The sequence below is a fragment of the Manis javanica genome, chromosome 7 (assembly GCF_040802235.1).
Source record: "Manis javanica isolate MJ-LG chromosome 7, MJ_LKY, whole genome shotgun sequence".
Taxonomy (NCBI): domain Eukaryota; kingdom Metazoa; phylum Chordata; class Mammalia; order Pholidota; family Manidae; genus Manis; species Manis javanica.
In genome coordinates, this window is record NC_133162.1 from 9,474,114 (window position 1) to 9,495,676 (window position 21,563).

At 47.7% G+C, this 21,563-nt stretch overlaps 1 protein-coding gene across 14 annotated transcripts in view; it reads left to right on the forward strand.

Moving 5' to 3' along the window:
- Positions 1–21,563, forward strand: part of FGFR2 (fibroblast growth factor receptor 2) — a 102,932-nt gene that overhangs the window by 12,510 nt on the left and 68,859 nt on the right. For 8 of the 14 annotated variants that reach the window (XM_037011119.2, XM_037011120.2, XM_037011122.2 and 5 more), the window contains exons 3-4: positions 14,584–14,850; positions 15,725–15,802. The exons of 3 other annotated variants lie outside the window; for them this stretch is intronic. In XM_037011119.2, the coding sequence (XP_036867014.1) occupies positions 14,584–14,850; positions 15,725–15,802 (345 nt within the window). The remainder of the gene's footprint in view (positions 1–14,583; positions 14,851–15,724; positions 15,803–21,563) is intronic. 3 more of the 14 variants (XM_037011125.2, XM_037011127.2, XM_073240300.1) reach the window with 1 other exon arrangement.

A 21,563-nucleotide genomic window follows, 5' to 3' on the forward strand; every position in this document is an offset into this window, starting at 1 on the left:
AGGAGGAGCTTTTGTGGAATAGTGTGGTTGCGTCTCATTCTTTCCTCAACTTGTCACTTGATTATTAAACACGTAAAGACACTCCTGATTGACTGTGTTTCTGCCCCACATATTCACACCTAGTCCCCTAAAGCTCTTTGAAGAAAAACCATGGGCAGTAAAAATATTCCAATAATTACCACTTTGTGATTCTTCTAGAATGGCGTCTAGTGGTGTATGTATGGCTGATTAGTGAGAAGCTAAGAAGCTAATGTGCTCTGCTGCCTTGGACACTGGAGGGACATTGCTCTGAGTTCCAGTTAGTGGCCTAGACCAAGTCACATGGCAGGAATTCAGGACAGGAAGGGCTGGCCTGTATTTGCTCATAAGCCACCTCAACGGAGCAGGAGCAGAGCAGGCCATCCATTCTCCCCTCATCCCAAGTGCTTCTGGCGGTTTGCCCTTGGACTGAATAAGTGTTTGCCTTTTGGGTTGTCACTTTGACCCTACGTCACACTTTTCTTCAGCATTTGTGCTTTGCAATTAGGTCCAGGCCCACCTGCAGAGACCAGTGTACCTGGGGCTCCTGCAAACTATGCTTATGAAAATGACAAATGCCAAGGCCTACATGGGCCTTCGACTGTCAGAAAATAGGAAAGCAAACAGTTTCCAAGAAAGAAAGGGCTGAAGCAGCATACCTACCCTTCCTCCAGCTTGGCAAGGAGGGGTGTCCCAATGGGAAAGAGAGGCTGGGGAGGAGAGCCCATTTTTGAGGCAAAGTTCCTTTTCATGGTTTAAAAAAAAGGGATCCCTGAATGGTGTTCTTGGCCTGGAAGTAAATGGAGGCTGGTGAGACAGCTGAACTTGGCACAGTGATGCAGGACGCTCAGGGGTCATAGGCATTCAGAGCTTGGGATCAGTGCTGGAGAGAAGTTGTAGAATGCTTGGCTGGAAGGAGACTCTGCAGCTCCCCTCTTAACCTGGCAGTGCTGGTGGGGCAACTTCTGGAGCTGGGCAGAGGAGGTGAGATCAGATGGCACACTGTTCCAATTGCAGCATAATTGCTGTGGCTTCTTTGAGTTTATTTCCCCAAAGAAGTTTTTAAAGACCCTACTTAGTGCAGGGACTGTGGGTACAGAGTAGGATGCAGAAAACAGTGTCAAGTCCTGTCGCGAGGGGGAGACAGGCATTTGTCAGATCTCTGCAAAAATGAGGGGGCCAGTCCACATCAAGGATGAAGGTATTCCGAGGGAACAGCATGGTGTGTCTCAAAGGGATTCAAGGGAAGGAACCCTAAGGGGGCCAGCATGCTGGAGTGAGGGGCAAGCGGCACGAGATGCGGCTGGAGAGGTTGGCCAGGCCAGTTTGGGAATTGTCCAGGGCTCGGCCTCTCTGCTGTCAGGTTGCACCTTTTCCTGAGAGGTGCCCACCGTCAAAGGCATGGCAAGTGAGAACGTGGTCAAGCGCAGCCCCCAACCCTCACTTGAGTGGGTCGTTTTAGCCTGCTCCTTGACGGTCTCTTTTCTGGAGCTGCAGCTTCTTACCAGGGCAACATGGAGGCAGGGCCATGGCCTGAGGGCGTGGTGGCCTGGGAAGCCCAGTGGATCTGTGCTGGGGAGGGAACATGGGTTCTGCTTCCCTCTGGGGGCTCACCCTGGAACACACGGATTCAAATAAGGCTCCCTTTTTTCCCTGGAGGGATGCACAGTCTTGGTTTAAAATGGGCTGTGCAGCCCTGTCCAGGGGTGCCAGGATGCTTGGGAGCTGAGCATAGCCCCTTCTGTGATCAAAATCTCCTGAGGGTTTTGTAAGGGTCTCTGCTGAGAGGTGGGGATTCTTTAGTTTTTGAGCAGCTTGTACCTCTATGCAAATGTGTGACTTAGGGCTGGGGAGAAAGGCTAACCTTTTTTTTTTTTTTTTTTTTTTTTTAGATAATTATTTTTTATTGAAGGGTAGTTGACACACAGTATTACATTAGTTTCAGGTGTACCACACAGTGATTGAACATTTATATACATGATAATTCTAGGTACCAGCTATCACCATACCAAGTTGTTACAATATTTTGACTATATTCCTTATGCTATACATTACATCCCAGTTACTTATTTATTTTACAATTGGAAGTGTGTATATATATATATATATATATATATATTTTTTTTTGTGAGGGCATCTCTCATATTTATTGATCAAATGGTTGTTAACAACAATAAAATTCTGTATAGGGGGGTCCATGCTCAATGCACAATCCTTAATCCACCCCAAGCCTAATTTTCGTCAGTCTCCAATCTTCTGAAGCATAACGAACAAGTTCTTACATGGAGAACAAATTCTTACATAGTGAATAAGTTACATGGTGAACATTACAAGGGCAGTCGTCACAGAGGCTTTTGGTTTTGATCACGCATTATGAACTACAAACAGTCAGTTCAAATATGAATATTCATTTGATTTTTATACTTGATTTATATGTGGATACCACATTTCTCTCTTTATTATTATTATTTTTAATAAAATGCTGAAGTGGTAGGTAGATGCAAGATAAAGGTAGAAAACATAGTTTAGTGTTGTAAGAGAGCAAATGTAGATGATCAGGTGTGTGCCTGTAGACTATGTGCTAATCCGAGCTAGACAAGGGCAATAAAACATCCACGTATGCAGAAGATTTCTCTCAGAACAGGGGGGGGAGGTTCTAAGCCTCACCTCTGTTGATCCCCAATTTCTCACCTGATGGCCCCCCTGCGACTGTGCCTGTCTTAGGTTGTTCCTCCCTTGAGGAATCTTAACCGTCTCTGGCTAACCAGTCATCTTCCGGGGCCATGCAGGGAAATGTTAAGTTGGTAAGTGAGAGAGAAGAAAAGGCTAACCTTTAACCTTGGTGGGCCCTATCTTAATTTGGAATTTCCTAAATGAAGTGGTTTCAGTGCTCAGGCGTAGGATCCCCCAAGGGGGCGTTTTTCTTTTCTCTGGAAATCACTGGAGAAAAGTGTTCCCTGTGGCTTCAACCTGTGTCTCTGGGTCCTGCAGGGCAGAACCTGCTGGGAATGTGCCCCGCCCACTGCAGAGGCGCCCTGCCCACTCTGAAGTTAGGGAAACCTCTCCAAGAGGTCATTCCGATCCTGCTGTTTGCTGAAGACCCCTCGGGCTAGGAATCTGTGCCTTCAGCCCGAACACGACTTCAGCACTGGCCAGGCCTGAACTTGCTGAGGTCTGAGCTGCTAGATCAAACCCATTCAAATGAGGAGGGCCATCTGGTTCCCGGTATCCAGCTGCTGTCCGTTCATTTGCAAATGGATGGGATGCTGCTAGGGCGGGTGGGGGGACCAGGCCGGGGACACATCTGCAGGCTCAGAATGGGTTTTGGAGCTAGGGTCCTGCTGAAGAAAGAAAGGCTGAGCCCGTTAAGTAAACTGGGTGAACAGTACCTCCAAAAGGTTCCCCAGAAGGTTTGGAGGTGAAAAAGCCAGAGGTGGCCTTGCCGCATGGACTAATGCTCAGCTTTCCACCCTATTTCCTTTTTTTCCTTCTCTTTTGTCGCTGGGGCCGCTTTAAATGTGTACATGTATTTGGAAAGTACTTCCTGAGGGAGGGGCTTGGCGAAAATGTCAGGTAGGATTAGAACATCCATCTGACCTTTCAGGGACTTAGAAGGCACATGTGCTCAATAGAGTGTGCACTGTGTATTGACCATCCATATCAGTAGCAGGAGGTGAGCCAGGCCCAGAAGCAGCTTCTAGAAGCCAGGGGGTAACACCAAATGGGGAAAGGTGACCGCCCCTGAGAATTTGCTTCTGGAATGTAGTCAGACTACTGGCTTGGAGGCATGCTTTCTGGAAAGCAGGCCAGTCACCCCCCTTTCTGCCACCCAGGTCCTCCAGCTTGTGAGCTGTGTGGGACACACACTGGGCCCCTTGCCTGAGGGGTTTGGTGTTCAGGGTTATTCCTGGCAGGCGGTGGGGTTGTGATAAGTCATCTCTGAGCCCTGCTGGGATCCTCGGGCTCAAGGCAGTCCTGTGGGGGTGCCCACATATCAATATCAGCTTGGATGGATGAATTGTAGATGGTATTTTAATAAGCCACAGGCCTCTTCCTTCACTAAAGTAATCAAACAGGTGTTATGCGGGGGTTTTGGTAATGACAACTCTCACTTGATCTTTTGATGTTTAGTTTCATTTGGGAACATTCCGAAAGTCCCCACTAAGGTAATATACATACATGCATACATACATATATATATGTGTGTGTGTGTGTGTGTGTGTGTGTGTGTATGTAAAATGATGTGGCAGGTTTTGTTTGTAAGAAAACCCTGTTTTAAAGTCAGAGGAATACAAATTGAGGTGGGGAAAAAAATCTGCTGATCAGTTAGCATGAAGCTACAGCCCACAAGCAGGAACCCAGGCCTGCTCTCAGCAGCGCTGGGCTGCAGGCAGGGGCCCCCCACCAAGGTGGGGGTGCTTGCTCTCAGATGTGCCCCCCACTTTAGGTTTACAAAGGCCTTTCCAGGAAGCCTCTAGTTTTGTCCTCATGGTGACCTTGACTGGCAGCAGGCTAGCCTGGAGGTGTTTTTTGTTCTGTAGTCCAGGACTCTGAGTCTCAGCTATGGGAAGGGGTTGCCCAGGTTGACATGGGTCATCACTGCAGAAGCATGTTCCAGACTCGTGTCCTTTGACACTGGAGCTGAATTTTTTCCAGTGTGGCCCTTGGAAGAGCAGCATTATGATTACCTGGGAGCTTGTGGGGAATTCAGAATCTCAGTCCCCACTCCATGTGTACTGACCCAGAAACATCAGAAGTGGGGCCCAGGAAGCTATGTTTTAACAAATTGACCAGGTTGTCTTTATGCAAAATAAAGGCTGAGAAATACTGCGCCGCCCCCCTCACCCTTCTGCCTCCACCACCTACAAACAGCTCAGTTGGAGTGAGGTGTTCGGTGGGGAAGGCAGACTGAATTTAGCTGTGTGTGTACTAGATGGACAATCAAAGGCCAGGATACTCCGGCAATGGGATCAGTACAGTCTGTCTTAGTAGGAATCAGAGGAATTTTCACAGAGGAGATGATTATTTGAACCGGGCTTTGAAGGCTGAATAGGAGTTTGCCAGGCAGTGTAGCAGGATGAGGGGAATACAATAGGGGAACAGTGCCTGTATGAACAGATAAGCTGAGGGTGTGAGGGAGAAGGTGAAGAGGGATCTGGGGCTCCGAGCAACCAAAGCCTTAATGTGCTGATGTTTTTTGGGCTTTAATTGTCAGAAAGTGGGGCTGTCCATGCCTTTTTTTGTTTTGCTTATTTTTTTGTTTTAAAGTAGAGATCAGATTTGCTTTTCAGAAGATTACTGTGGTGGTCCGTGGTGGAGACCTGAGGTGGACCATGGGTGGTGGGATGCGGGGCATTGCAGAAGTCTTTTACAGAGAGGGTAGAGGTGTGGAGTGGACCTGGGAGTGAGATCTTGCCCTTGCTTCTTTTCAGAGCTGTTTCAGAGAAAGTATTAACAGGGAGGGGTGTGGGGACTGATTGGGTGGGGGACAAGAGGGAGAAGAGGCGCTTTAGGGCCAGCTTGGAGCTTGAGTTGATGTTCTGTGGTGAGTGCATTCAGAAGGAGGCCGCAGGAGGGGGTGGAGGGTGAAGGTCACCTGCTAGTTTTGGGTAGGACCTCTGGAGACATCAGGTAATAAATTTCCTCAGGCAGGTAGAAATACGAACCTGCAAGCAGGGACTTGAGTGGCATCCACATGGAGTGGGTGGGACAAGCTGCTGAGAAGGAGGAGATGAGAATGTAGGGCAGGGACTGGAAGCTCCAGGGGTGGAATTCTGAGCATGTTCACAGATCCAGCAGGGTGGGGAAGGAGGAGGTTCCTAGAAGGGCAGGAAGACTTCCATGACACATACCTGTTCTTATGAACACACACACACACACACAGCATGACACTTTAGATAGTTAAGCACTAAACTACGTGTTGGGGGCTCTAGAAACATAATACAAGGGTCCCTGTCTTTTCTGTCATCTCTAGCCTTTCACATCGAGAAGACTTGGTCCCGTTGCTTTTCTTCAGTTCCTGTGTGGTGTCCTGCTGCTGAGGCGTCATAATTTCAGCAGGACAGTAGTTCCTGATGGCTGATGCATTTGAGTTCTTACCAAGTCCCGGGCGTCCTGATGGTGGCTTTCTGTGCTGCTCTTGTTTGTTTCTGTTCCTGGTTTGTGGGTAAAGAACATGCAGTGAGTAGAGAAGCCTAGGGGCGTGTCCCAGGTCACACAGTTTGTAGTGGCCGAGTTGGGACTCAGATTCATTCTAACTGTTCCTTTAACATCCCCAGCCTGTCCTGGCCTTTTCTGAAGAGTCCCCAGGGAGGGGATAGAGGTGAGGCCGGAGCTTTCATGCTAAGGTACAATGACGTGCTCAGGGGTCAGGTCTGGGAATGGAAGGAGCATCTGATTAGAATGAGGGCTTACCACCTACCCCAGTGAAGAGGCTGCCTCGGGGCCGAGTGCTGTCATCAGGACTCAGGGGAAGAAAACATTTTTGGGGCAGAGGATTAGGTTTTCAGAACTGGAGATGATGTGTGTTCATTTTATAGCCGACACCTCTGCAGGGCCACTCTTGACCTTAAAGACTGTGTTGACAAAGGTCAGGCAAAGCCCATTCATCCTTTACCTCCTCGTGAGGCCTCTGAGCCCCCAGTTCCCTTCCTGCTTGGTGACACAGGGAGTACAAAACCTTCCCCCTGAGAATGACATTTTCCAGTGGCCACGGTCATTGGCATGGCCAGATTTTAGATGACATGGTTTTCCCTAGAACAGTACTCCCTAGGAAGCCCTGAAGACTTTGAGAAGCCCTAGTTTCCACCTGCATGTCTGGTAAGCAGGTGTCCAGAAGGCAGGAGGCTCGGGGCCTGGGTGACCAGGCAGCCGAGCACGTAGGCTTCTCATTGTCCGTCCATCCGGGGGGTGCGGGCTGCTTTTACATAACTTGTGGTGCTGGTTTCTGCTTCCTGGGCGCTGGATAATCCAATGGCCTATCTTTTTGGGAATGTTTTTTGAACAAAGGGCTCAATTTTGAAGTTCTTACTCAGGCAGAGCTGCCAGTATCGAGGGATTCTATGCAGATGGCATCCTGATTGGTCCAGGGGGAATTCTGCCCTCTTGAATACAAGTTTGATGCAAGTATTGTGACAGGGAGACAGCCTTCCCTTCTGGGCACCTCTCTTCTGGAGGACACCATAATGAACAGCCTGAAACACTAGGATCAAAGGGGAGGGGATCCCAACAAAACAGGGAGTGAATATTTCCACTTCGGGTCCAAATATCAGGCGATAATGGCAACTCCCTCTCACATAAGGGCATTCTCAGGCACTTTACTGTTCCTGCATTTTTTCTTTTCTCATGGGAAACAATGTAATTTCTTTTCCAGCTTGGAGAGTGGTTCACCATGTATCTCTGTGATTGACCTAAATTATATGAGGGGTGTGCCTAAATATATACTTTTTAATGGTTCCCATATTGGAAACATTAGCCATTATCCCATCTGATCATGAGGAATGGGAGCCAGTCTAGGGTTTCTGGAACAGTCGAGCTACTGTGGCAGAGGTAGCTATTAGTGGTTGTTACAGCCCCCGTGATACTGACAAGGAGAGTTTTAAGTCCTGACGTGTGTCTACAAGGCACCCGACGGTTGGAGAGAGAAAGCCGCAGCTTTTCAGCCTGTTTACGTGTCTGTGTTTCATTGCTTTGACTTCTCTTTGTCCCCCGGTTTTATGTCGGCAGTATTTCTTGAGGTAGACAACTTTCATCTTTATGTTGTGCAGAGGATTTGTCTCTCCCCCCTGCCTCTTAAAGAACGAGTAGCACCTATGCCTTATAAGGCCTCTGTTTGATGTCAGGATTTTTGTCTTCTGCAAGTCTGTTCTTGAAAAGGGGAAGCTTTGAGGGTGTCTGAGCCGAAGGAGCCAGCTCTGTCGCCGCCGTCTTCATTGTCTGTGTGTCTGCAGAGCCCCCAGGGTAGGGCACGCAGGGTGGGCATTTTTGGCTTCATCATAGGGACCCCAGCACCTCTATAGTTTTCTGTTGGTAAGTTTGGATGCCAACGAGGCTGAACTGTGCCATAAATGAGCAGAGGGGACTTTGCTTTTCTGAAGCTCCTATGCTGTAAAAGACCCTGGGCTGTTGAAAAGCTTTGCTGTAATGCCAGGTATCTGTCTGCCTGTCTGTCCAGACTCCCTCCATTTAAACTTGTAAAAAGTACTCAGGGGTGCTGTGTGTATGAGGGGTTCTGTATTTCATTCCCGGGGACATGAAATTGGGTATCAGCCAGTTCAGAATTCTTACCAGGACCACGGCATGGCCGCTGCAGGGCCTAGGAGAGCGAGTCGAGGCTAACCAGGACACCCAGGATCAGCTGCCACTTACTTGCCATGTGTTTCGTGTACTGCGACATTGCAGTGACACCTGAGGCTCCGTTCTGTGTGTTTTTTTATCAAGACCTTGGCAGCCCCACAGCAGCGATGTTTATTCCTCTTGCACAAGGTGGCAGAGTGTCTGGGAGGACACCAGGAAACCAAGGCCGGTTCGTTGCTGTTGCCCCCGATGCTGGTGTGTGACAGTTCCCGTGGGAGCCCTGAGCCGTGCCAAGAGGTGCAGGTTTATCTGCCACCACGTTCCAGGCCCAGGACCTGCCTCACACCCCTGCCAGCGCTCGTACCCTCTTTCTTTTCCTTATCTTCCTCCCTCCCTCTATCCCAGTGGAATCTGTTTCTGAATTTCTCTCTCTCCCTTTCTTCCCTTTTTCTGGAGGAATGTGTTTAGGGCTTGGGCACCCCTGGCTTCTGGGGCAAAAACCTCAGGGGGTGCCTTCAGGGCCAACCCCCTGCATCCTTGAATCCCCTGCTCCTTACCTGTGGTGATCTTGACTTCTGAAAAGACCCTGTCCTGAAGAAAACCCAGAAAAGGCTTAATTTTGATGTGAAGGCCTAAAAGTGATGTAGTTACTTGTCCCATTGGTATAAACTGCTACTTGCATCCTTAACAGTTTAAATCTCTCGTCTCTTCTCCACGCGAGGATTGGACAGGGCAGGACATGGGTGTCCCATCTGGTCTCTGTTTGCGTTTGGGCGCCATTTCAAAACCACACGGGAGAGGTTTATAGGCAAACATTATAAAAAGTGACAGTCTGAAGTGCTATCGCTGGTTTGGCAGCAGACAGTGTTACCTGAAATAACTTACTGTTCTGCACTCTCTTGAGCTGCTCCGATTGTCTCAGGACATTCCAACTGATGACATGGTGACGAATCCAGCTGGACATGTACAGTGACATCACGGAAGGCACAGCCTTTCCTGACGTTGTAAGGTTAACCCCTCTCAGGGGTTGCTCATATACAGCAAGGATTTGTTTCCCTTTGTTTATTTACGCGAGGTAAACACAGGCAACCTGGTGACAGCTATGGGATGCCACACCCAGAGGTCATGACCTCTACCCTGGTCTGCTGAGGGTCTTGATGGCAAGTAGCCCCTGCCTCAGTTTCCTCCTGATCCTAGCTGGAGGCCCCTCAGTTCTAAATTCCATTAGCGGCTGAGGTTACTGGAATGAGTTGTCTTTTGGGGGCAGGGGTGGAGGCGGAGGCGGGGGCAGCTCAGAGCAGGAATCACACAGACTGTTTGCAGATGACTGCTGTTACTCATACCACTCAAGTCCTGACTAGCTGTAGAAGTGCCCATCTCTTTCATTTTTTAGTATCAAGAGCAGTCAGTTTACTGAAGCTGTGTGAGCACAGCATGCTGGCACTTTCTCAAGTGTTTGGAACTTCTGGGGAGAAAGTTCAAAGTGATGCAGTTCAGTGTCTACACAGCAGAGCTGTTCACGTGCATCGTGTGGCTGCGGCAAGTAGAACAGGTGTGTTGGGCATCTCCAGAAAGTAAACTTGCTGCCATGGTCATTTAGCAAATTAACGTAGTAGTGACAAAGAACGTCCCACTTGTGTGTTTGTTCCAGCTTTCTTGCGTCTTTTGAATTTTAATTGTGAAAAATACATGGGCACGTATTTTCTGTCTGTCTGTGGAAGCCTCTGAAAGAGCATTTGGTGTGGAGCAAAGTGACTTCTGGAACCTTTCTTCATTGTGTTTTGGCAAGAACACACAAGGGACATGATGGTCTATGTGCTCACGTGGTTAAAAGTATGCCGGAGCATCAGAAAAAAATAAATCCAGGAAGCATTAATATTACTCTAAAAGGGGTTGCACAGATCTCCTGGGAATGCTTTGCCCTGGGTCAGCCCTCATGTTTTACAGAGCAGGCTACACAGCGTGGTAGCTACAGGGCAGCCAAGTCCAAGTTGATCAAAGTTAGGGAGGCCGCTAGGGTGGCGCAGATGTGGCACTGCTGATGTCAGACGGGATGGGCAAGTTGTCTTGGCTTCCACAGAACAAGTGAGGGAAATATCGCCACGGAGATGTTGGCAGTGCACTTGGGGGCACGTTTGTGGGGAGCGGGCAGGGAAGGCACCTGTAGGATTCCAGCAAGGAGGAGAAACCAAAGCCCCCGATGACGTCTCGGGGAGGAGCAGGGACAGAGCTGCCTCCACCAAGCCAGCTGTTTGGGATCCAGGCTGAGCGCCGTGTTCTTGGCCCCTTGGCCTGAGATGTCGCTGATGCAGGAACCTGCAAGCGGGGCTGTGCTGTTGGGCAGCACCCGCCCCTCCCTGCCCTGTGCCCCACATACCTGCTCCCTGCCTCTCTCTCGTCCCAAATTCCCCCCTTTTTCCCTTTTCTATTGCTTTTATTCACCCACTCGCCCCCCTCCCACAGATGTACTGGAAGGCCTCCTACGTCCTCAGCGATACTGCTAGGTTCTCCGGGGTTGCCCGAAGATATCGCATCCCCAAGATGAGCCATTTGTTAAATGGTCACCCAGGAGGAAGAAGCACATGTGAATTTGCCGCGCTGGCGGTCACAGGTCTCAGAGCGGGAAGGCTCGATTTTATGGATGAGCGTCATTGTCGTGTCTTGGGGAGTTACTTTACTATCCTTGGAAAACTGGGTGGCAGTTTTGACTGTCAAGTCATCTTCCCAGTCCACTGAGATGGGAGCCCTTCAGTAAAATCATTTTGTATCTATGGAGATAAAAATCCAAATATTCTCTGACTATCCTCCAAAAGTAGTGGTGTTCAAGGTCAGGGTTAGCATCTTCAGCCTTGAAGAGTGACAGCGACAGTGGCTGCATGGGCCCAGGAAATTGGAGTTTGGGTGATCAAGTTCTTACGTTTGGCTCATCGGATCCTCCCGGTAACACCGTGTTGTTTGGCATTCTTGCTCTGCAGCAGGTGAGGAACCTGAGGCCGACAGAGTGGTCAGGAGAGGAGCAGAGTGGGAATCCTTGCAGGTCAGCGTGCATTTATCAAACATCTGCCGGTCCAGCCCCAAATAAGACATGGTCCCTGCCCTTGAGGCCTCACTTCACCATATTCCTTTTGCAGCCAGCAGGTGGTGGTGACATTTGGGGTGGCATTGGTCCAACATCTGAGACACCCCTGGTTTCAACGAGACTGTGACTTACCTATTTCAGGGGAAGGAAAGGATTCTCAGTAAGTGCTTTCCTTTAAATACAAAGAAATCATAACTCTCCTTGTGTTGGGAGAGAGATTTTTGTGCACCATAATTGCAAATGTCTTCCTTTTTTTTTTAAGCAGCCTTAGAGCATTCCACTGCCTCCATGAACTAGGGATGTGGCTTCTCCTGTTTGAGGGCCAGGATAGAAGCAGGTTAGCTTCCCTATAAAGGAGGGAAGCATTGATGCTTAGGTCCAGCTGCTTCCCTGCTCACTAATTTCTTGATGACCAGTTCTGGCCCAGAGGAAAGCCAATTCCATAACATTCTGGGTGATTGGCTGATCATACAGTATGGTCCTGACAAATATTGATTATTTTAGATCCCAGGCTAATCTGTTGTAAATTCATTCTAACATTGTGGTGCTGCTCCAGTCCTGAGTAGTTGGTCATATGGGACCCACCCCATCTGGTCCTTGCTTCTACCAGCTGCACAAGGGCTTGGACCAGGTGGCCTTGTGGCCCTATCAGTTTTGATCTTGGGACCATAGGATGCTGGAAGTGGGATGTGTTCTGAGGTTAGGGGCCCAAATGAATTCCTTTCTCTTTCCTTCTTCCTTCCCCACTTACCTACATTTCTCTTCCTCTCCCCTTTCTACTCAGGATCCAGAGTTCAAAATATTTCTCTTAGTCACTCAATTCAGCTGCATTAGGACTTAAACAGCTTTGGGCAATGTGGCCCAATGACCTCAGGAGGCATGACCTGGAGACCTCAGGACCTTCTAACTAAATTCTCAGCATCTTTGAAACAGAACTTTGCTCTCTGCTTCTCTTCTCTCTGCCTTCTATGAAGCCTTCTCATACATCAGAGGTTGGCAATTTTCTGCAAAGGGCAAGACTGTAAATATTCTAGGCTTTGTAGGACATAGGGTATCTGCTGCAACCACTCAACTCTGCCATTGTAACACAGCAGCAGCCCCAGACAATACATAAACGAACGAGCATGGCTGTGTGCCAGTAAAACTTTGTTTACAAAAACGGGTGATGGCTGGGTTTGGCCCCAGGGACTGCAGTTTGCCAACTCCTGCTCTAGGCTGAGTCTTTCCCCCCCATCCCTGTAGGAGCCGCTGACTTGCTGTATTCTTCCTCCTGGTGCTTAAGAGTGCCTCACGTATTTGATATTTTTGTAGGTTTTGTATTGTCAGTCACCCACTGTGCAGCTCCATAGCTGCTGCTTTTATCATTTCCTGTTGCTTCCTGAACATGCAGAATAAAGTATGGCCCATAGTAGGTGTTCAATAAATGATTGTGAGAGAAGGAAAAACAAGCCTTTGGAATGGAACCTGCCTGTGATTTGGGGTTTTCTCCCCTTGTTCAGGCTGTTTATCCCTGTTAAATTTGACTTCTGTTTCTTCCTTGTATTGTGCTTATCGCTTTGTGTTCACGTCCTGTCCACCATCTGGGCCTTCTTGGCGTTCGTGCCTTGGGAGGTGCCCCTCTGGGGGCCCTGGCCCTCCTGTATTGGCTGATGGTGGTGGTGGTGAGGATTTCTGGAACCAACTGCACTTGGCATTTGCTGTCCCTTCAACAGTGGGACTGAAACAAGAAGCGACTTATTTCCCTGTGAGGTCGAGATTTGTCCAGACCACACTGCGAAGGACATAACAGTTGCCTGTGAGCCTGCCGGGTTTGGAGCTGGCCCAGAGCTGAGAAGTTGTGTGTTTTCAGGGCCTGAGATACTCTTCAGGGTTCTCACTGTGAGGGAGGGAAGCTCATTGATTCGTGGACCTTCATGGGTCCCAGCAAGTGGCCCTGGCTGCTCCCCTTCCAGGCTCCTAGTTGCTGCTCAGCCCCACTCACAGGTTGTGTGGGCCAGGTCCTCGGTCCCATCTTGCTCTGCGAGTCTGGGAGCTGTGATCATGTTCAAAGTGGGCCGCCTCCCGTGTGTATGCTTCGGGATGCGAGGGGTGCCCAAGAAGCCCTCCGTCTAGGATCTTGGTGTCTCCTTGGGAGACAGAATGTGTGCATAAGGTATGTGGCACATCCCCAGAAACTGGAGACCTGAGCAGATGAACGAGAAGCGGTGACTGGTGGCAAGCGCACGCTCTCACCCAGGAGGGGGCACCACAGGTCTCGGAGGATGGACTGGATTGAACAGGGTTGCGAGGGAGGGAAGAGGATCCCTACAGGGCACAGAGACAGAGGCCCGACACCTGAGGACCCTGCATGTGTGGAGGGGGCTGGCAGGCAGGGAGGGGGCCCAGCTTTATCCTACAGGGTCAGGCGTGCAGTGCCCAGTGGCTTCATTTCAGGGTCTGTTTAAGTGCCTTTGGGCTGTCTGGGGCATTTTGAACTCTTTTCGGTTTTGGTGTTAAGGCCACCAGGCTTTCATCATTTTAAGAAAAACAAACTATCACAGCTGGCCCAGCCCAAAATCACGTCTGTTGACCAGCAAAGTGAAGATCTCACCTGAGAATCTTATAAAAGGACCCATTAGTTCCCTTGAGTTTGAGGCATTTCATTTTAAGAAGCTTGGCTTTGTGACAACGGGCAAAGTCTAGCATAGATAGATTGTGTGTGCATGTGCGTGCGTGTGTGTGTGTGTGTGTGTGTGTGTGTGGACACACAACCATGCAATCCTGTTGAATGAAAAAATTTGTGAAACACACAGCCTTACCAATAAAACACACCACAGTAATAGGATTTCCCGGGTGTTAACAGTTGCAGCCAGGCTTTGGATTGGCGATCGACTTCCGAGTTTTCCTGTACAATGTTCTTCCATGCTGGGTTTTGGATCTGTGTTTAAAGCCCTACAGTTTAGGGACACTAAGTGGGGCAGCTTTTGCTGGGTGCTTCCTTGGGGTGATGGTTCGGCTGCTTGGTCTGCTCTGTGCGTGAGGGCGGCTGCTGGCCTCCAGGTGTGGGGACAGGTGAGCACCTGCCCGGGCTGCGTGCAAAGCAAGAACTGCCTCTCCTGGGAGTAAAGGGGCCTCCACTGACTGTTGTTGGTCATTCTCTCCTTTTCCTCCTGCCCATCTGTCTCCATCTTCTCTCTCTCACCTTTCTGCAGAGCCACCAACCAAATACCAAATCTCCCAACCCGAAGTTTATGTGGCTGCGCCCGGGGAGTCGCTTGAGTTGCGCTGCCTGTTGAGAGATGCCGCCACGATCGGTTGGACTAAGGATGGGTTACACTTGGGGCCCAACAATAGGACAGTGCTTATTGGGGAATACTTGCAGATAAAAGGTGCCACGCCTAGAGACTCCGGCCTCTATGCTTGTACCGCTGCTAGGACTGTAGACAGTGAGACTGTCTACTTCATGGTGAATGTCACAGGTGAGTTGGCCTGCGAGCCCTCGGTTCTCTCTCCTCTGTAGCCATTTTCTGGGTAAAATTTATGGGACAAGTGAAATCATAGTGGGATCTGCTAATTGGATGCCAGGCACTGAGCTTCATAGTTTGTTACTGATCTGTTCTTGAAGTTCTTCTGTGGGACCTGGTAATACCAGAGATAAGCGCTAAAAACGACAGGATTCTCATGTGCAAAGCAACATTTTTCTTCTGAGACAGCATGCTTTTATGTAAGGCACCTATTTTTCCCCATGCCACTGGCATCCTTGGCATTTAGACTACGGGACTGAAATTTGGATGCTGAAGATCTCTGATTCCTTTTATTAAAACTTGAGCATCCTTGATTTTTTTCTTCCATGCAGTGAGTTGCGGGGGATGAGGGGGGTGCCGCACAGGCCCCCTTTGTGGCTGAGTTTCAAATTTTGTTTTTAGAATGTTAGTACGTGGATGGAAGGCCACACAGGGGCTAAGTTTTGCTGGGGACTAATTCCCTTCTTGAAGGGGACCCGAAGCGCCCCGAGGTTGTTTTGGAAAGAGTCTTTAGTTAGTACAAAATCAGTAAATCTGTTGGGGACTTGAAGACCGTCTGAAGCTTGAAATCCCGCTTCAGTATATCCAATTTTATAGCATGTTTAAATAATGTGAGAGCAGAAAACATTGAGAATCATGATACAGACCAACTGTCATCGCGGAGAGAAAATTTAAGCCATTAAAACCATCTTAACTAAACACGGTCTCAGCCTTCATGCGCGGGCTCCTAGGTCTGGGTTCCCTCTCCCGGAAGGCGAAGTTGTAGATGACGACAGCCTCTTGCTTTGCAAAACCACAACCATGGATATATATATTCTTTTGAATACAGACGCCATCTCATCCGGAGATGATGAGGACGACACCGATGGCTCCGAGGATTTTGTCAGTGAGAACAGTGACAACAAGAGTAAGTAGTGGCGGCTCTGAAGGTCCCTGAGAGAGGAGAGCCTGGTGGGAAGCCCGACTCTCCCCCCGGCTTCCTGCCGATGCTTCGGGATGCTGTGTCCTGCGGCCCTCACCTGTCCCTGCTGTGTCTGCTCTGCTAACTTTCAAGTCTGAGAATAAACCAGTCTTGCTGTACACCCTTCTCTACTGTTTGTCCTTCTTTTCGTGTCAGTCAGCCAGGCACTCTCGTTTGAAAGGAGTTACCATGTTTCCTTCCGTGTCTTTCTATTGCTCTTTGGTTTCTCGGTATTTAGAGGTGTAACACCAGTAGGCCAAACGTCATCTTGATTTTCTTTTTAACTGCTGATGGTGCGAGGGTTCACCAGTGGTCTCAGTGGGGGTGGGGAGGGTGGGTCTCTCCTTCCCCACCGGGGACGTCCGGTAACATTTGGTTGTCTTGACAGAGGGTGAAGGGATGCTCTTCGCGTAGAGTAGAGGCCAGGGGGCTGCCTTATAAACGTCCTACAGTGTACAGGACAGCCTGTAACAAAGAATGATCTGGTCCAAAATGTCAGTAGTGCTGGGCTGAGAAGCAGGGGCCTTATAATTATTATGGCGCGCTGAGCAGAGGTAAGGGAAGTGTGTCTTACTTTGCAGATCTTGATAGAAAAGGGGACCAAATGCTGCCTACTTATTTCAAGGCAGTCAGCACTGAGCACTGATATGTGGGAGGCCTTTAGCTGGCGAGTAAGAACATGGCCTTTTGGAACTGGGTTTGAATCTGGCTCCACCACTTCTGAGCTGAGTGACCTTGGGAAGTCATTTAACCTCTGTGCCTCAGTTTCCTCAACTGTACAATGGGAATAATAACAATGTCTGATAAGGTTGTGTTCATATTTATGTTCACATTTGTATAGTGCTCAGAAAAATGCTTGTGAGGGTTCATTCAATAAAGAAGATAAAATATAGCATTGGTTGTGTTTTCCAACAACACAGATGGAATGTTCCCAAAGTGATTTTACATTGGTCACTGGCATTCTTTGCTTAGGTGTTGTATTTGTACGTCTTCTCAAAAGGATTTCAGTTTAATACATTTATTATAAAGACACTTAATTATTAAAATAGGCCCAGGGCTTTTTAAAGGAAGAAGAGAAAATCAATGTTGTCAGGTACTTGGGAAGATGTGTTGCTTACACTTAAGCAATTAGATTTACTTAAGTATAATTTAAAATCCAATTTCAATTGAATTTGTGCCTGAGTCTCCTAGCAGCTTAGGCAAAAAGGGAAATATTTTTGTTTGCATAGTTTTTACTTTTTGGCAAGAGAAAGCTTGGGGCCTGGACCACTGGCTTCAGCATCATCTGAGAACTTACTAGAAATGAAAATTATCAGGCCCCATCCCAGACCCATTGAGTTAGAAACTGGGGTTTTTCTGATGAACACTAAAGTGAGAATGACTGGCATAGGGATGCACATTTGCAGATCTGTCTCAAACAGGAATTTACTGTTAGAAATTTTGTTCATAAAATGGTGGGTAATAAGGTGAAAGTCTCTTCCACTGTGGTGAGTACCAACCTTCTGACAAGGTGTCTTAAAATTATTCCTCAATAATAAGAATGCTCTGGTACACCAGAAGACATCACTCACTTCTTATTAGTTCTTTGGCTCCATCAGGGGAGGCAAATGAATGACCCTGGCAGTGATGGTAAGGTCCTGCTCTGGGCAGGCTCCAAGCTGGCTCCTGGCCTAGTGCACCCAACAACTCAATAAGGAGGAGAGAGGAGTTATTCCCGTTTTATTGATTGGAAGGTCATGATTCCATGAGCAAAAGGCAATGCTGCAATCCTGGTGTAAGCCTTCTGCACGCTGACTCAGTGCCGCTCTGCCTACACCAGGGTGATGGTGGGGGTGGAGTGGACGCTCACACTGGTGTTGCAACTCTAACATGGCATCCACATGTGGTGTGCTATTACGATTGATTAGAACATTGGATTCCGTCAGCTCAGTTGGTGTTGTCCTGGTGATCAAAGCATGCGTAATGGCACATTATCATGAATACATGGGAGTAATAAAATGTAACCAGAAGGTATAGGTTACATAACAAGTAGGCTGAGTGGCCTGAACCTCTCTCTCTGGTGATGGTTCAGAAGAATTACCAGCCCTGGACCTCTGGGTTTTCATCCTGAGCACTAGTGCCGACTACCCAGTGCCGGTGCAGAAGGTCCAGGTGATAGAGCTCCATTTAATGAGTGCCAGCCCTCACTGAATGAATTCACCTTGCAGCCAGGATTTTTGTAATTAGCTCTCGAATGACACCAACTCAGCCCTAAAGTGGGTGCTCTGCAGTTATTAAAGGCTGGTGTTAGCTGTACCAGGGAGACACTGCTGTCGGCAACTGCCTCTGTTTGGTGCCTGTGAAACATTAGACGCGATTTAAAGTGATAGCAGGTTCTTAGCTGGCTACTTGGCCTCTGCCATCTGTTAGTATGATTAGGCTGGTCTGATTCACAGGTGCAGCCTGGGGCAGCTGAGATTAAGCAGCTGTAGCCCATGTGGACAGAGGAATGCCATGGCCAGGGTAATTGGCCAGGCTGGGAATGGGATGTTGCCATTAAAACAATTTCTTGCCACCTCAAGTGTCAAATGCCTGACCTGATTAATAGGGAAAATTGTAGAAGCACCACATTCTTTGCATTTTCAGCCACTTGGAAAACACCCATGTGTCCAAATTGATTCCTTTGGTGCCTTCTGATTGTCTGGAAATGCCACTGAGGTGTGTTGCAAAGTTCCTTTTCAGTGAAGCTAACAAATGATGCTGCAGTGGCCCTTTGCTGACAGTGGTATTTCTAGGCTTTTCTGAAGTTTTTTCTATTTTACAGCTTACGGCTGGAAACTATATTGCACCTTATTCCCTCTGTTGTATAGTAGGTTATTGCTTATCTAACTTGGATGGTTAACTATTAAGAAGGCAAGCTTACCCACCTGCTAGAGCTCTTTTTAGATTCTGTACAAAAAGCATGGTGGTCAAATACAATGGCAAAACTAACAGTCAGAAATTAAGCCAGGCTTGTTGAATTTGGGCCATGACACAAGGTCTGATTTGACTTTTATTGGAATATTCTGCAGTACTCAAGGTGACCTTAACTCTTACCTCATCATATGAGACCAACTGAAAATTGGGCTCCTCTGTAGAGGATTTCCAAGTTTACCCAAGCAAATTTTGAGTGTTTACATGTTCTGTTGTGTCGTATCACATGCAGCCTTGTGTGATGGCTAAGACCCGCCTTTCCCAGTAAACTGCTTCTGTAAGACATGGACTATGCTAGATGTTGAATGAATATTTCATGGAATTACAGTGCTCACATACATCTTATGTGGATCTCATTAAAAGCAGCAATGTCTGATCTGGTCTGTACATTAAGAGTATAAGCTTCTGTTTCCCAAAGAATATCCCTTGGAACCCTAGTCCAGAATAATTCTCTGCCAAAATTGAGTTGTATTTTGAAATGAATTTGGAAAATACCTTATACTGTGACTTACAGTGTCCATTAGCATAGTATAAACTCTGAAAAGTTCTGCAGTGAAACATCTGTTTAATTTTGTCCTTACCTGGGGTTTCCCAAACTTATTGACCATAGATCTTTTTTAAAGTACAGCATTTATTAACATTTTGTTGCATGTGTTTTGAAAAATCCCTGCAATGCGCTGATTTGATTGTTCTGACTTTCCCCCTGCCTTTTAAGTCAAGTTCTTCCATCACAGATGTCAGGGGCATTCTCAGGTCATATTTTAGCAGCTGACTAGCTGATGACCTCACACCTTACCAGCACTCCATGTTTCCCTGAGCAGAACGGTCCTGTGATGTCATTACAAGCCTGGCTGCCAGGAAGTAATGCTGCTACTACATACGCCCTTCACTGAAACAGACTCTCCCCCGACAGAAAGTTGCCATTTCAGATGCTAATTTTTGAAATGTGTCCAGATTGAGGGTTTTGAAAGGCTCAGAGTTTACACCTTAGCATATGAAAGCATAATTTAACTAGTCCTTGTCTTCCCAATAAATGTACTAGGTGTCTTAATGGATTGTCTGGCAGCAGATAAGTAGACATGTATGCCCATTATTTCCAGTGAATTTTCTTACCTCAGGCTTGTGATTAAGTGATGAATGTTTCTGAAGAGCTTGAGACTTTGTTTTTATGAAGACTGTGATTGACAGAAAGTTCAGGTTGACTGCTTCACTAGAGGGAATCGACAGCGAGACAGCTGTATCAAGATTCCTGCTGCTGAACTGGTTCTTTCTATTGCATGAAGAGAGAGACAGGGTAATTTTCTATTTTGGTTTTATTCCTGTGGAGATCTGCAGATGCCCATACTCTCTGTCAGGGAAAAGGGCGTGTGATTAGGGAAAATGAAGGTATTTGGCCTGAGAATCCAAACTCCTTTCATTGATTAATGTGCTGATAATAAAAGCTGCAGTCTTCTTTGCCCTAACTGGGACTTTTATTTGGTAGAGATCAAATCTAAGTTGGTAAGTGCTGGTTTCTTGGTTGTGTTGAAGTTTCAGGAACTGGAAAAAAAAAAGCACAGAGGTTTTCTAAATTTTTTGACATGCCTTTGTAATGAAAACCTCCTCATAAGCTGGTTTCGGTGCTTTCTCTCAAAGACCGGTTGGTTGAACTGAACTCTCTCCTTTCTTGGCCATCCCTCTGGTCAGCCGGCATAACCAGTGACTAGAGGGTTATCTTTTGAAGGCGGATTCTGGGAACTCCTACAGGGCAGCCAGATTCCCAGTGGACTGAGCCATTTCATACGTGGGTAACTTGCCTGGGTTGTTTCTTGTATTTCTTATCAGATGCCTTGCTGGTCAGCAAGTTGTTTTTAATGAGATTTCTCAAATAAAGCCCCTTATCTAGGCCACGGTCACACACTCACTTCTATCTCCGTGTTTTGTTTGATTTGTTTTCTCTTATTTATGCAGAACTGAAAACAGATGAATTTCAGTCTCCAGGAAGGACAGGAGGGTGGGTAGAGCTCTCAGAGACATAGCCCTCCTCACCCCCTGGCCCTGGTCAGGGGTCAAAGCATTCAAATGTCCTGATTAGTGATATTTTTAAAAGTCCTAATTATAGACTTAAGACAGAGGCCTTAGTGGGGCTTTAGGGAGTTTGTGAGACTTAATCTAGTAGCTGAAACAGGCTGTGTTTTTTTTTATTTTTGCATCAATAAAAATACAGTTGGCAGTCATCAGCATCCACAGCTCACATAAATCGTGAACTTTTGACTTAATTACCATGGGAGAGTTCAAAGGGCAGCTTGGAGTGGTTGAAAGAGCACTGCTCAGGGAGCTGGAGACTGGGTCTAGCCTCAGCCGGGCCTCTGGCCCTGCAACCTTGATCAGATCACTTGACCTTTCTGGGTGACATTGATCACGTCAGCCGTTGGGCCAGATGGTCACCGAGGCTTCTTTTGGTGCAGTGGTAATATGAGTCCATGTTTTTCCTTTAAACTGCTGGGCTGTATTCTCTCTTTTTGATTTCAGAGTGAAAGAGGAGACCATCAGCCTTCGATGTCAGTATTGGGATATGTGTGGGGGGTACGTAAGGGCTTTCGTCAGGGGCAGGCCTCGCAGCCCATGTTTTGTCATTAAGTTTAAGCTGTAGAATCAAAAGAAATGTTCTAATCCTACCATTTGTTGACAGAATCAATATCTGCCTAGAATGTAGATACCGGGAGAGAATGTTAGAACCGGGAGGGACCTTATCAGAACAGTCAGTTCAATTATC